The following is a 15,592-nucleotide window of genomic DNA, read 5'->3' as shown; positions in this document are numbered from 1 at the left end:
GGGGGGGGCGGCTTTGCCTCCCCCTCCCGCAGCCTCGGTGCCTGCCGCACACTTTACTACTGCTTGCAATGTGACACGAGCACCCCTCCTCGCCCGCACACACACACGCACACGCACACCCGCATGCACGCACGCACACCCCCCCGCACACCCGCACGCACTGGCAGTGCGGAGTGGATTACTGCAGGATCCGGGGAGCCCCCCACGCCCCCCTGCCCCAAGCCTCGCGGCTCCCGGACCTGCCATGGCTCTGGATTGTGTCGTGCTCCTCTGCTTGGCCTCTGCCATCGCGGCGGTAGAAGGTAACCGGAGGCGACCCCCAAACTTTCTGCAAGTGCATGCCCCCCCGGCCGGCCCCGGGAGGATGCTGCGCTGCATTGCGGTGCCACCGTCCGCAGCCGCGCGCGGGCAACTCGGGGGAGCGGGCTCGCACGCCGCCTTGCCTTGGGACTCGCCGCTGCAATGACCCCCCACCCTTGCACTCGCCGGGTGCCCGGCCTGCCCGCCCGGGTGCCCGGCTCCCCCCTGCAGCGCAGAGCGCGGTGTCTGCACCTTGGCACCCGCTGGGAGCCCCAACCCAGGAGCCGGGGTCTTGCTTTGCACTTTGGGGCAGGGAGGGGGGCACGCCTAGCACGCAGGCTGTCCTGGGAGCCGGGGAGCAATGCCATCCCCGGCAGCACCCAGTTCATCCCTGGCGGATTCCCAGCAGCCTCCCAGATGTCCTTTTTTTTTCAAAATTTGTCGTGGCTGCTTGTTTGAAACACCGGATCCAGACAAAGACCCTTTGTGTGGCCGGCGCTCTGTGCTGGGGAGCCCAAGACAGGACCCACGTGCGTGGGCATTGGATTGAGCCTTAGCTGTCCCCATCTCCACTGTCTTCAGCCTTCAACTCCCTGCAGGGGGGTGCCAAAGAGGATGGAGCTGGACTGTGCTCGGTGGTGGCAGATGACAGAACAAGGAGCCGCGGTTTCAAGTTGCAGCAAGGGAGGTTGAGGTTAGGTATTAAGAAGAATTTTCTCACTAGGAGGTAGTAGGACACTGGAACAGGTTGCCCAGATCGGTGGTGGAATCCCCATCCTTGGAGGTTTTTAAGACCGGGCTTGACAAAGCCCTGGCTGGGATGATCTAGTTGGGGCTGGTCCTGCTCTGAGCAGGGGTTGGACTAGATGTGACCTGAGGTTCCTTCCAGCCCTCTTTTTCTGTTATTCTGTGGATCTAGCATCTAATCCCTGCGCAGTTGCTCCATTGTGTAGCCCCCATAACCTTCTATGCCATAGCCACGTATGTACCTGTATGGCACCATATACTGTAGCTTTGCTATTCACAGTATCGGCTATATCACACAGAGCTTAGTCCCTGTATCTTCTGCTTTGCTTCTCATTCCCAGGGTCTCAAGGAAGAAAAAAAATCAGCCTCCACTTTTTCCAATGAATGGAACAGGGTTTAAATCAAATCCTGGCTCTCTGTTTTCTACTTTTGAGAGGGGTCTGAGTTTATTTTGCAAAGCAGGGAGGCTCAGGGGAATTCAGTGCAAGGAAAGAAACTTTTTCCACTTGCACCCAAAGAGATCGTTCACTTCACTGGGCAAAAATGACATGGGAGAAAGGAGCTTCCTCTGTAACTTTCTGGGGACAGTCCCTTTTTTTAGAACCATATGCATCCTCATGGGTTTGTTCGTTTGCAAAAGAACCAGGAATTGGAAATGGGATGGTTGCCTCGGTGTTCTTGTTTATTCTGATTTTAAAATAGGCACTTTTTGAGCTGCCAGGAAAATTTGCAGTTGTGTTTGCTTGGGTGATAAATGAGAAATCAAATTCTTTGCTTCTTGAATATGAAACCAAATCCAAACCTGTTTATCTGCCTTGTGTATGCAACAGGGTAAAGAAACTTTTAAAAAATGTAAATGTAACCCATTCTCCCCCCCCCACACTTTGCTTAAAAAATGCTGTCACTCTTGCTTATAGTAATGTTTTATTTAGGTGATGTCATAATAGTCAAAATCCCTCTTCTTTTTGGTGAGGACTGCAGGAATCTTCCTTTCAGTCTCTGCTTTATCCAGACGGTGGCTCAGGGATGAGATGAGATTAGTGCAGAGATCCTTTTATTTCTTTTCTTTTCTTTTTTTTCCAAAGGTGATTTTTTTTTTTTCCTTTCTGTTGTTGTTGTTCCACTGTTCCCACAGCTGGTGGTCTTTGCAGGGGTTCTTTATTAAAATTTGCTAGATGCTAGTGAGGCATATGTTGTCTTCCGAAAGCAGAGGGGGAGCTGGCTGGGAACTGCTCAGATCTTCCGGCTGGAAACCAGGCAGTCGCTGAAATATGCTGGCTTAAAATAAATAAATAAAGCAAACCCTCGGTTAGTCTTCCAGACATTAACAAAACTGATCCTGAGATGGGCAGAATTTGGGGGCCATCCTCTTCAATGCTGCTATCAGGGGAAAGGGAGAGGAAAAGCAAAGCAGGTTGACGGGGATTTTTATAGCCCCCAAACTGTTTGTCGGCAGGCTTGCCCTGTCTGTAGTGCTCCTTTGCATTCTGCATGTGCTTCGGTGAGAAAAGGTGTGTCCAGAACATGGCACTTCTTGCTGTGAAATGTGCCTTATTTATTATACCAGGAGGACATTATTTTTGGCTTCAACCCTAGGGGGAAAACACATTTTCTTGCTCGTGAAAATGGTTCTGTTAAAATAGCTCTCGAGTGCTTGTTTAGGAAACTAAGATAGAAAAGGGAGAGGAAATGGGTGAAAGAGAAGCATTCTGCATTTGATTCATTAGTGCAATGAAATATTTCCCCTCCCAGCTTGTGACTATCTTGCTTGCAAGTTCCTCTTATTTCCTCTTCGTGTAAAATATCCCCTAACAAGGGATAGTTTGTGCTTTTCTAATGCACATACCTGCAGGCTTAGTTTCTAAAATTGTGTTTTGAATCGCAGCAAAATGAGGTAATGAATGCCACCAGGAAACCTCAGGGAAGTCAGCAGTTGCACAGCATTCCCCAGGAAAGCTGACTGCCAAGGGTTAAAAAAAAATACATCTTATTCAGCAGAATATTAAAGCAACCCGGTCTCCAGGCAGTGCAATCAGTCACTTACTCTCATATTCCTCGGTATGATTCTTTCCCCTTTGCGTTCTTTATACGAGCATCTAACCACAGGTAAAACTGACCCAGGCCTTGTGGCTTGGTTATTTGATTTGTTATGAGTATGTAATGATCAGAAAAGTGAATCAATAAGACCTCAAAACATGAGCTTCTCAGTGAAGTGTTTGTGCCTGTGGCCTACGGTGGTTATTTGCCGCCCCCCCTCTCCCTCTGCCTCTCTGACTGCCCTTTGCTTTTACTCTGGAAGTTCTCAGGAGTGTAGCAGATAACCCCTGGGCAAACAGCTCTGCTTACCAACCTAATTCTTCAGTAACCACAGAGAAAGCAATCCAAAGCGAGGGCAAAGCAGAAATGATAATTGCTGGGCCACGTGCTGTGGAATGACTGCACAGGTACTTGAGAAGTGGCTGTAAAAGGATTGTGGTATTGTTTTGAATGTTACTGTTAAAAATACAAAAAAGGTGAGAGTGAGTGAGCGGGGATGCTCTTGCCATATATTGCAGTGGCAGGACTCTGATTTCTGCAGAAGAGTGTCTGCTGTTGCATGTCACGGAGAAAATATTGTCATGAAGGATACGCAAGTGAGGCATGCTGTTGTGCGTTTCTGCTAACCTACTCTCTTGCAGTTTCCCTTGTCTTCCAAATCCAGATTCATTTAATTTGGGAGATCTTTTTTAACTGGGATCAATTAGTTTTCATTCCTGCAGCCTTTCCTTAGTGTTGTTTGCATTCACTAAGGTGACAAGGTGGAGCTGGCCAACTGCCACCTTTCTTCTGGTTTGGGAGAGTTGGATTTGAAAAGGAAGACTGGAGGGATAGACCCAACTCCCCTGGAAATTGGCTGCTTAATTTTTATGGGTTCTGTGTCTCGGTTGGTAGAGGGCTGCCTCCAGAGCCCGTTCCTTCAGTGTTGCTGATGGGTGCCTTGGCACTTGGTATAGTCCCCTTGGGCAACAACTGTGATTCGGGTTGGTTGGTTAGGTTAATGGCAGCTTTTGCATTTCCAGTTCAGGTCACACCATGCGTGACATTGTGTTGCATTACACAACTGCATGGCATAATTTTTATTACGCCTTCCTGGGAACAGATGCACCTCTTGTGCTTGACTACAGAATCATCCTTTACTGTATGTACTTCACAGGCTTCATAGTGATCCACTGGGAAGTTTTCCACACTGTGCTTTACAGGGGGGAGAATATGTTTGTACCATGATTTACTGGCTACTGATTGCCATTACACTCTGCAAAACCTGTGACCGTAGGCCACAGGTTGTAGGCACGTGTCTTCCCCATTTATTCACATCTTGCAACATGGTATTGCATTAAGCTGAGATTCATCTTTACAGGATCTGTTGACTCTGTATTTTAAATGGCAAGGAGCTGCTATTTTCACTAACCTATGGTATGATTTGCCTTCAGACTTCTCTGTCATGGGAAAACAGAGTCCAAATATACAAGTGTAAGCTGCAATGACAAGTACGTGTGTGCTACAGAATTTGAAAAGAAGGTTGATAAGGACGTGTACACGTAATGTGTACTGACAAATGAATTTAAGGTGGAAGAAACATGAGTCAGTGTACCGACAGTACCCATGTTTTCTGCTAAAATAGATTAAAGCAATCAAACTCATTGGGATCATTTCGATGCAGCCAGCTAATACAGAATAGAGCTCATTGCTTTCCAGTGCAGTGTCTAACCATAGGCAAGACACTGGGGTCCCTGAGAGGGGGAGGTGTGTTTTGAAAGCCCCAGTCCTATCCCTCTGTCATCAACTCAGGCTTGATGAATGCAGTATACCCAGGGTCTTGCCCATGATGCATGTGGTTAAGGCTCTTATGGTGCAAAGTAGCCACTTCCTTTGCTTCCTTCCCTTAAGATCAGGCAGATAAGGCTGTCCGGAGCGAACTCCTTTGAGCAGTCATGCAGGAGGAGTAGAGGCAGGGGTGGTAACAGCACGCTTGTTTTTTCTGCAGATCTCCTGAAAGGTTTGAGGGCATTCATTGGCAGGTCCTCCTTACTAGCTGGCTGCCATGAGAGATGAGGGAAGCTTGGAGCTACCTTCTGGATGATGCAGAAGATGTGAACTTGCTGCCTGTGCCAGGGAGGTGGCACAGGGCAATGACTCGCGTCCGGCAGAGAGCCTAGGAGGAAATCTCGTAATTGAAATCGGGGGTATTTCCTTACCTTCATTATGTGAGGGGAGGATTTGACTGTAGGGCTGAGTCAGTGCTCAGAAGCTGGTGTGTGGTTGCCATCTCCAGCACGTGTTGGGGCATTAGGATGGGATGATCTGGAATCTACAGGCTCAGAACCAGTATAGGGTTTGTGCACAATGCCTGCAAACTGGTTTATGGTTGCTCATTTTAGGTGCATGTGGCTGATGCCCAAGTGAGGGGGCTGCAGAGGGCACCCAGATTCAAGCTAGTAACAGCTTTGTAGTTCCCTCATCACTGGTTATTTTGTTGAGAACATTTATTTTAACATCTTTGGCCTTTCTTCAGCCTCCCACTCAAATAAAAATGTCCTTCTCCATTTAAAATACATCAGTTACTCTGAGGCGTGACCCTTCCTGTAGTTGGTCGGTACTAGCTGAGGCAAGCCATCCCACTGAAGTCAAGGTTTAATTAGCGCTGACCAAAATGTGTGACTCGCCCAACATAGGCCTCTGCCAGGAATTCTGCTCTGCGGGTGTGTGTAAATCCATGACGTCTCTAGTGCCGGATAAAGTCAGTCTGTAAAATGGTTTGAATACTTCCCCTGCCTGAAGATACCTGTGGTATTGTCTGTGCAGACATTTGTCTGTGGATGCTTTTATGGTCTTGGTTCCGTAGTTAGATTTGGGTTGTTTGTTGCTTGAAGCAGGGATTCACCCTCTGCTGTATAGGAAGCATACGTCACTTCCTCCTTACAATTATAGCACTTAGACCTACATCCCCAGTGGTATATGAACATCTGACTTCTGGCTTGAGCTCATCTGGGCCTTAGTCTCTGGATACAGAATGCATCTGTGTGTATGTGATATATATGCATGTATATCTGCATGCACCCAAATAAATGCATATACTTAACTATGTACCTACACATCTTTCTGCTTATAGGTGAACACACAAAGCACTCCACAAATTACTCAAATGCATATGAAATTGCACAGTACAGCAGTCCCTCTTTTGTTGCTAACTTGCATTTAAATGTGCAGTATGCATGTGTGAAGAGCTAGTTTGAAAGATCATTGTTAAGGTTGCTAAAGCAAGAACTGAACAGGTAGGCGGTGCCCAGATTAAGGTTTCCTGTGCAGCCCCCTTGGTGTGAGTGCCTTACAGTATGGTCTTCACTGACATGTCATACTAGTTTTTTCACAGGACCCCTGTCTCATGTGGTGCACAGGATGGCTTTGTTCTAGGGATGAATTGGGGCTGGGCAGGACTCCTGCTTTTTTACCTCCACTTCCTTTCTCAAAATCTCTGGAGGTGGCAGGGGGAGCTGATGGGGGAGCCTTTTTCGACATCTGGGCCATTTGTCTCTAGCCAGAAGAAATAAGGCTGCAGCATAGCAAGGGGGGGAGCTGTCAGACTCTCTTGTCTGCCACTGATTAAGCTTGCACATGGTTTATTTTTTTTTAGAGTGAGCAGAAGCCACTTGGATTAGGGCAGAGCTGCCTGTGTGTTGATGAACACACATTCATGAGTGGGGACTTTTCCTGTCAGAGGAGGGGAGTGATTATGATCAGCAGCGTGTGTTTACATCTGACCCTGTGTTGCAGGATAGCGAGTCCTTCTGTCACCAAAGGGCTTCATATAATCTTGCCCTAAGCCAACTGTGGGAGCACATGTTCCTTTGGCAGATTCATGCCGGAAGATCGCGAGTCCTGCTGTGTGCACGTACAGGGGGACTGATTCCCTATAGACGCCAGAGGCTGTGCTGCCAGGCTGCTAGTCCCCCTCCTGCTGATCTGGGCAAGGAGAGAGTGAGCGGTGCCAGGGAGCATGCTCCATTTCCTTCCCCCTGTTCCTTTTTAAAGTATCAACCCTTGCATCTCAAGGGGAGTAGCAAGGTGCACCAGCAAAAAGGCTGGCCCAGATAATTCTCTGCTCTGGACCACAGAGCCGGACTCTGGCTGGGCTCAAACTTGCAGCCCCATGCAGGAAGAGGCCAGAATCAGAATGGTAAATCCTGGCCTCAATAGAGGACTGTTTCTACAAGAAAACTCATAGGGGCAGATGAGAAACAAAGCAGAAAGGGAAACAGATTGACCCAGGGAAGGGGGAAAGTGCAGCCAGTCTGCAAGCACATCTCGCCTAGGACGCCTCTGTCAAGGCACAGGCACTCTTCCCTTCCAGGTTTCACCATGAAGCAAACTCCCATTGATGGCTCACCTGTTGTAGTTATGGGGGTGAAAACCTACCATGCTCAGAGAGACAGCGTGAGGCTTGGACACCACTGACAGCCTCCACGTCGGGCTTTGGGATGTGATGTTCTAGCCTCCCACATGCAGCTCATATTGACTGCCCTGTCACAGCGGTGTGCTGCCTTGCTTAGGGCCGGGATGGCACATGCAGCACAGTCTAGCGGATAGTGGTAGGGCAATAAGTAGGCCAAGCCGATCAGGAGACCTCTGTTCTGCCCCCATTAGTTCTCCTGCATGGCTGTGGGCAACTCCCTTCCTTGCCTGGGTTACTGGTGGGGTGGTCCCTCTTGTCTCCTTCAACACTCGCAGTGGGGCCAGCCTCTTTGGTGGGCATGACACAAATTAGCCCCACACCCTCCCCAGGTGCTGCTCTGATCCCCTTCCCGATTTGCTGCTTTGCTTTCTGCTCCCTGCTTCCTCCTGGTTTGTTGCATGCCACGCAGACTGCCCGTGCTGGGTGTCAGCCCATGCTGCAGGTTGGCCACCCCTGGATTACGAGCATCTCTGGGCAGGGGGTGCCTCCTGCTATGTGTGCACAGCACAATGGTTCCGATCTCTGCTGGTGCCTCTAGGCACTACTGTTATACTCCAAACAGATGATGTTTAGCAGTGCAGCAGCAGCTCTGTGATACAAGCTGGTATTACAAGAAGTGGGGACTCTTGGACTATAGAAAGCTGCTTAATCTTCAGCATTCCTTTCTGTTCAGTACCTGTCTGGTTCTTTTTTTGAAAACAGCATCAAAATTGCTCCTCCTTTGAATATGGGCAAGTCACAATTTACCAAGCTCCGTGTGAAGAAGTTTTACCTACGTTCTCTTTTCACTTGCTGTTTCCTTTGTCTGGGTTCCAGAGTCGTGGGGCTTTTAAATTAGTTGAAAGCACTTCTTTATGTCTCCCCACACTGTGCTGTCCCTGTTAGGATCTTGACAACTTTAATCATATCCCCTCTTAACTGAACCTGTCGAAGAAGAACGTTATTATTTCTACTCTACTGAGGAAATTACTTCGATAGTAAAGTAATATCCTGGGAGAGATTTTAGATTTAAAGGGAAATTTTGGATGGAGAATTTCTGAGGTATAGCACAGCAATTGATTTGCTTCTGATTTGATGTTTAAAAAGAGTGTCTCCTGGTGTAGCCATAGAAAGAAAACACTGCTTTATGGAGCTTATTTAAATCTTAGAACTTCTCTGAGTGCAAAGCTTCCAGTAACCTGCTTAAAGATGCAGAACATGAGCTCCTTTAAACATGTGGGAGGCCTCGACCCTCCCATACACACCCATAGCCCAAGGTAAACCCCCCTCCACAGTCTTTGTATCTGTTTTACTGGATAGGTCCATAAATTTTCTGGTCCAGTGACACATAGGGCTCCAGTTGAAATCAGAACCCTGTTGTGCTGTAGGGATGGGTGGAGAGAGGCAGCAATACAGATAGGCCAGGCGGACAAAAAGAATGTCTTCATCCCCATTTTACAGGTAGGGAAGTTAGACGCAAAGAGATCAAGTGACATGACCAAGGTCCCACTGGAGAGTGGTGGGAGGATGGGCATGCAGCTTAGCTTTCCAAGGCAGAGATGAGATTTTCAAGCCATCTTGAGTGAAACAGCAGCCCAGATGTCTCTGACTTGGGAGATGGGCACCTCACCTCTGCACTAGGCTGCTTCCATTGCCAGGAGTTGTGGCAGCAGATGGCCATGCACCCAAAACAGTGCCTGGGTTTGGGTATGCCCTTCAAGTACCTCGTGGGAAGGTGCAGCAGCTGACCGACCTGGTCCTTCCATCACCTGCCAGGTGGTGGCAGAAGCCTTCTTGCAGTCAGGGAGCTGGTGTCGCTCTGCGGACAGACTTCTCTGAAAACCCCAGTTTTAAATGCGCAGCACCTTTTCAGGACAACTTTTGAAGCACCTACAGAAGAGAAAGATAAATGTTTCCCTGGGCCTGGGTTTGTCCTGCTCACCGTTGGTGCGTACCTGCGTGTGTACTTCCATTTGAACATGGAAGGTCTGGGGCGTACCTGCGTGCGTACTTATCTGAATATGGAAGGTCATGTAAATATCACATTGCCTTTTGAGTTGCATGCAGAAAGAATATTGCTTTCTATATTTCCTTATCAAATACAAGGGCTTACATCTATAAATTTTATAATAACAATATGTACACAGTGCTTACTGTAACTTGCAGCCTGAACTGCTTCTGCTTTGCTTTAGCCTCTTGTATACCTGAAGCCCTTTTTATTATTGCTGGTATAAGAAAATAATGTTCACGGCAAACAAGTCTGTTTACCTTCCATAACAATTGGTAGCTACTCTTCTGACATGCCAAAGGCCAGCCATGCTAGAGAGGGATGAAAGGCTCATTTGCACTTTTCGTGCAGTTACTTGTATATATGTGTGTATATATATTTATTGGTTTAAACGCTCAGTCATTTAAACATTAATTTAAACATTCAGCATACTACTGGGTGGTTGTAGTGATAGTTGTTGCAGAGTGTGAAGGTGAAAGACAGACATAACAGGATGAGCAAGAATGTGTGGCTTCTCCCACACTCTGCAGTCGCTCTCAGAAAATGCTGTTTTCCTCTCTCGTGTTAGCTGAACCAAATGTAATCATGCTTAGCATATATAGAGGGCTCTAATATGCCAGTGTGATAAATTTTAACTCAGCATTTGTGGGAGTTCCCAAGAAGTTCCCTGAAGAACTCAGATGAGACGCACAGGAGCGTACGAACTGCCAGACCAGGTCAGACCAGAGATTTGTCTAGCAGAGTAGCCCGTCTCCAGCAAGTAGCCAATGCTTTAGAGGAAGAATAGTCTGTGTAGAGTGATCCATCCCCGTCATAACCGACAGCAGTTGTAGGTGTAGGGATACCCTGAGTCAGGTTATATTCCTGACCAGCTGTTGTGTTTAATGCCCCCTAATGGACCTGCCCTCCATAAATTTATCTAACATGCCCAGGATCAGGGCCGCCCATGTCTAGGCAACTATTCTGTATATGGAATCTGCCAATATAATTTCTTCATCTATCCCTTCTTTCTTCCCCTTTCTCACAGCTGCCCTTTTAACATTCAGATTTTCTTCCTTTTGTTTCTCATTTTACTTGCCATATAACTCTGTGCCCTGCCCTGTTGTACATGTGACCACTGGCTGTGACTGTGGACTGTAGTAAAATATTATTCAAAGGTCAATCACTCTTCCAATTCTGTCTGTTTTAGGAGACTTGTTTTAGCAGCTCACATTTATGAAGGGATTATGCCCTTCTGTCTCCTGGAGGTTGAGATGTTCTAGCTGTGCTTTGCAAATGGGGAAAGGAGGCCAAGCTTTTCCGTGGCTTGCCAAGGTCACTTGTGAGGTCTATGGCAAATTGGACCCAGTTCTTCTGGTTCTCAAACTAGTTTCTGACTTGTATCCATGTGCTTCTTCACTTAACATTTACCCTGCAGTGACTGGTCCTTCTGTCTTCAGGAATGGTCTTTGGGAGATAGGGGATAGCTTTGTGGGTTTATTCGCATGAGAGGGTTTGTGGAGGATGCTCAGTCTTTGGAAATGGACAGCCCTTAACGGTTGAAAAAAAGGCTTTAGGTCTTCTGTAGAAACCATCAATTCCTCTCACTCCAAAGAAGTATTGGAGTTCAGGAGGGGTGGAAGCAGAAAACTGTGGGATGACTGTTCCCCCAGCAGGGATGCATCAGGGTCAGTCACTTGCGTCCTTCTCTGGCTGGCTCCTTTCTGCAGCTGGCTGGCCATATCTTTGTACACGCGGAGGTGACTGGAGTTGATGTTAGGTTTCTAGAACTACTGGGGCAAATATGTGATTAGCTACACATGTTTGGCATTAGCAAGGTGCATGCTGTTGACTTCCTATACGTCCTGCCCTGGGCACTTACAGTCAGATTCACCCCCATGCTGAGGGGCAGCCCAAGGCCTAGACACCTAAATCTCATGCAAGAGCTCATCAGCAGGCTTAGGCCTGGTGGAAGAGGCTGCACAGGTCTTGTCACAGAGGCAAAGCTTCATCTAAACAGAGTTGAGGGTTCCTCCTGAGTCCTGCTCCTTACATTGCAAACAGTTGTCACTGTACAGAGATGTGAGCCTTGTGTGCAGGCTCAGCACAGCTCAGCCTCCTTCCTCTTTGCTTTTCCCCTAAAGCCTTGTAGGTAAGTGGTTAGGAAACTAGTCTAGGATCTGTGCTCTGTTTCTGCTGCTAAGCTGTGTGACCTTGGGCAAGCCATTCCCCTTTTGGTCTCCTTTCCCAGCCCTTGTCTGTTTAGATTACTGGTAGGTCCAGCACAGCCTGTTACTATGTGCATGTACAGTGCCTAACTTGATGGAGTAGGCTCCATAGCTTGCCAGACCCAAGCCAGTTTTCATGTGGTGATGCACTTTGTCAAGGGGAACTTCTCTCTTGCCACGTTCCAGTCTGCAGCCCCTTCTCACCACTTCTGCAGCTAGAGCTTGACAAGGTTTTTCGAATGAGAGAGTCCTGTTTTCCTCTGTCTCCTGATGCTCCCTAACAGCTGAGCCATTTTTGCACAGTGTCTCCTCTCAGAATTTACGTTTGGGTAGGGAGCAAATCAAGGGCATCACGAGTCTTATGGGTGAGAGTTTCATAAAGTGGCTGAAATCAAGGCTTAGAAAAGGGCTGTCCAGCTTTTAAGTGCCTGGGGGGCCGAATGCCCTGTGGGCTGCACCAGGGCAAACCATGCCACATGCCGCGCAGCTCTACACTGCACCACATGCCTGTACGGCTCAAGGCTCACCCTCAGTTTCCCCAGATGTGTGGTCCCACCCCCTGGAGGAGGAGGGAGGGGGAGCCTGGAGGCTCTAGCTGCTGTTGCAGCTGTGATATGATGCACAGTACGCACATATGAGATGCGCATATGAGCTGTTCACTGTGGCTGAGCAGAAGCCTGGGGGCTACAACTTAACCCCCTGTGGGCTTCATGCAGCTCGTGGGCTGCCAGTTGGACGGCCCTGGCATAGAATGTACCAAACGCTTGTGCTCCCTTGACTCTAATGGCTGCTGTTGTGCCTTCTTTGGTAATCGCTGTTGATTTTTCTTTCCCCTGTATCTCCCCAGCACTTTTCACCTAGTGGCATGGGTGAAAGATCAAAGGCTCAGTAGGGTCAGTTTCTGCCACATGCTAAACCCCTCCTAGAAAGGGCTGAGCACCTTATATTCTTGTGTGTTTGGGGGGGGGGAGTTAGGTGTGCATCATATCACAGTTGGCATTTAGCACCTCTCAGGGCTCGTCTGTGGGCCTGCAGTGGAGGACTTGAAAAAGTGTTAGAGTATCTGAGGAACTTTGATTTTACAGGTTTGAAATCTCTGGCATCTTTAGTCAATGCAGATTCATAATGTAGCTCTTCAAGTGCTTTGCAAGGGAGGTTGGTGTCACAATTCCCATCTTAGAAGTATGGAAAGCAAAGCACAGGGCAGTGACCTGAATTCTCTAGGGTCACCCAACTGGCCAGTGACAGTGCTAAGAGCAGAACTTACATCTCCTGGATCGGGATTCGCAGAAGGGCTGAGACAGATTGCGGGAGGGCTGTATGCAGCCTTTCTTGGCACATCTCCATTCTGAGCAATGGGTCCTCTCTGTCACTTCAGTTCTCTCGCACAATTCTCTCCTTCCTGCAGATCCCTCTTTTCTAGTACACGTGTGTGACCTTCACCTAGTGGCAGGCTCCTAGAGGTGCCCCCTTTTATTGGCTGCCCACCAGGGTAGGAAGAGAAGAACAGAGCTGTTCACTGCTGCAAGGGCTTTGAAGTTGATCCAAGGGGAGCTTGTATTGCAGATTCTAGGCGATGCATCCAGAACTGGAGGAAACAACACAGCTGGCATCTTGAACAATTCCCCATCTAAAAACACAGTCAAACTGCTATTGTATGTTGAGCCCATGCTATTTATATTGTTTCCATTTCCAGTCTCACATCCTTGAGGGCTGGAGAAGGGAGGGGTGGGAGGAAGGGCAGAGTGTTGAGCTGGACATGTAATGAGGGAGGAGTGATGGAGCACAGTGTTTGAATGCAGTCCCTGAAAATGTTCCATATTTGGTTGGAGCGACGGGGAGGGGGGTAGGATGAGGAAGAAGTGGAGAAATAGAGTCAGGACCACTTCACCTGTGCCGCTGCAGAACAGCTGGTGCAAAGACGTATTCATATATAAGAAGACTGGTCTATATGCTGTGGCATTGAAGAGGAACAATGCAAACAAGGGTCTTCCTAGGCTACAGATGACCCTGGTGACTCATACTGTACATTGTTATTAAATGCTGAAAAGACTGAAAGGAGGATTTTTGTTCCCATGCTACATAAACAAGACTCAAGGCGCGGCAGAGATGGCCTTGATACAGCTGTTCCTGAAAGAGTGCTGAATTCATATGCAGATCCTCATCTCTGTAAATTGCGCAGCGAGGGACCGACTCTGCTGGCTAAAGCCAGGTCTAGCGCAGATGGATATTATTCCAACTTCCCCTCCCCCTGGCACTCCCTGATGAGCATATTGTTGATCTGCGGCATGAGTGCTCTCCAAATTCATTTCACTCGTGACCTCAGCTGCATCAGGGTTCATGTGTTTTCTATGGCCAAGGTCTTAATTGAAATGAAAAGCTTTAATTAAAAGGAAAAACAAATTTCCCCAACTTCTACACAGCCTGCTCGAAGTTGAGTACCTCTCATTGCCTTCGCGTGTGGGCTTATTACGGACAGGAACAAACGCTAGTTCTAACTCTGAGCTTGGACAAGGAGTGGTAAAAATGAAAAGCGGTAGTTCCTGGCTATCATGTCTCATATTTATTTGATGTGGTCGATGTGCTTTCCACGTGCAAATAAAGACAGTTCCTTCTCTGAGGAGCTAGCTTGGATGGGCACAGGGAAGGCAAGGTGCCCTGAAGGAGCTGCTAACTTAGAGTATTATTAGCTTTCTGTTTGCATTCTTGTCCCTCTGTCTGTCTCTGTCAGGGACGGATCTGGGAGGGGTGCAGTGGTGCAGTTGCACCCCTCTTTAATTTCTGCTTCACCCAAAATTTAAGTCAGCTACCTGGCAGTGGCAGCAACATTTCTATTCAGGCAGCAGGGAGGGAGTAATTGACTTCAGGACATCCGCAGCACAGACACAAGTTGCAGATGATGCTGTTTTGAAATGTCTTTGTCTGAACCCTCATACAATGAAGGTTCAGATTTTCACCCAATCAGCCATTTTTGAAGCAGGCTGCAGCCATACCTTTGTGCTTGGTCTTGACTATAGACTGATTTCTGTGGCCAAATCTGGCAAAAATTGTTACTTCTATCTGTGCCCATAGTAATCTACTTGATTCCTTCTAAACTCTTCATTGCTTACTGACCCTTGCTCCTTTTTTAATGCTCTTGATATTTCACTACTCAGGGTGTCCTTTCTTTTGCAATTCTGCTGTTAGCTGCTCCTGATAATGTAGTTCCTATTTCACTGTTTCAGCCTGGTGAGGCAGGCAGCTTTGGGAGGGGTTTTGAGTTGGGTACAAAAATGGGTGTTTCTGAGACTCTTGGGGGCAAGTGGGGTTGCTCAGATGTGGAAGGGGCTTCCCAATCTGTGGTGAGGTGACTGAAATTTAAGGGAAGGGGCTCAGAGCTGTGGGGAGGTTTTGAGCTGGGTAGGGAGTATGGGGCTCTGAGCCTTTGGCATTTTTGCGCTATGATGGGAAGGGGCTGCTGGGGTGAGGCTGTGATGAGCAGGGTGTGGAGATTGTTTTTTGACTAAAGGGGTCAGGCTGGGGTATTCAAAGGGGTGTAGGTAGTTCTGTACTGGGCCAGCAGGAAGAAAAGATCAGCTGGACCTGGTTCACCATTGTCAGCAAGTTATTGAGAGCTGTGCCAGCCAGGGTTGGTAGCATTTGGCACTCAGTTTGCAGTGGTGCCACTGACTGGGCAAGGCTGAATTGGGCTGAGAAGCAGACTGTGGGAAGGATGTGCACAGCATTTATTAGCGTACCTCCATTCTGACTAACAGATCCTCTCTGTCGCTTCAATTCTCCTACACAGCTCTCTTTACATCCTTTTGCTTTGGTAAATATGTGCGTGACCTCAAACTAGTGGCAGGTCCCCTAGGGTTGCCC

General features: G+C 48.1%; 1 protein-coding gene across 4 annotated transcripts in view; it reads left to right on the top strand.

The window, feature by feature from the left end:
• EPHB1 (EPH receptor B1) overlaps nucleotides 1–15,592 on the top strand; it is a 463,546-nt gene that overhangs the window by 20,195 nt on the left and 427,759 nt on the right. Inside the window, exon 1 of one of the 4 annotated variants that reach the window (XM_019512876.1) lies at nucleotides 27–302. The exons of the other annotated variants lie outside the window; for them this stretch is intronic. Coding sequence (XP_019368421.1) covers nucleotides 245–302 — 58 coding nt within the window. The 5' untranslated portion in view covers nucleotides 27–244. Of the gene's footprint in view, nucleotides 1–26; nucleotides 303–15,592 lie in introns of those variants that run through there. 4 annotated transcript variants of the gene reach the window in all.

Source organism: Gavialis gangeticus, unplaced genomic scaffold, assembly GCF_001723915.1.
Source record: "Gavialis gangeticus isolate Ggan-Ray unplaced genomic scaffold, GavGan_comp1, whole genome shotgun sequence".
In the NCBI taxonomy this organism is placed as follows: Eukaryota; Metazoa; Chordata; order Crocodylia; family Gavialidae; genus Gavialis; species Gavialis gangeticus.
Note: the sequence above shows the minus strand (reverse complement) of the source record. Positions and strands in the feature narration are given on the sequence as shown.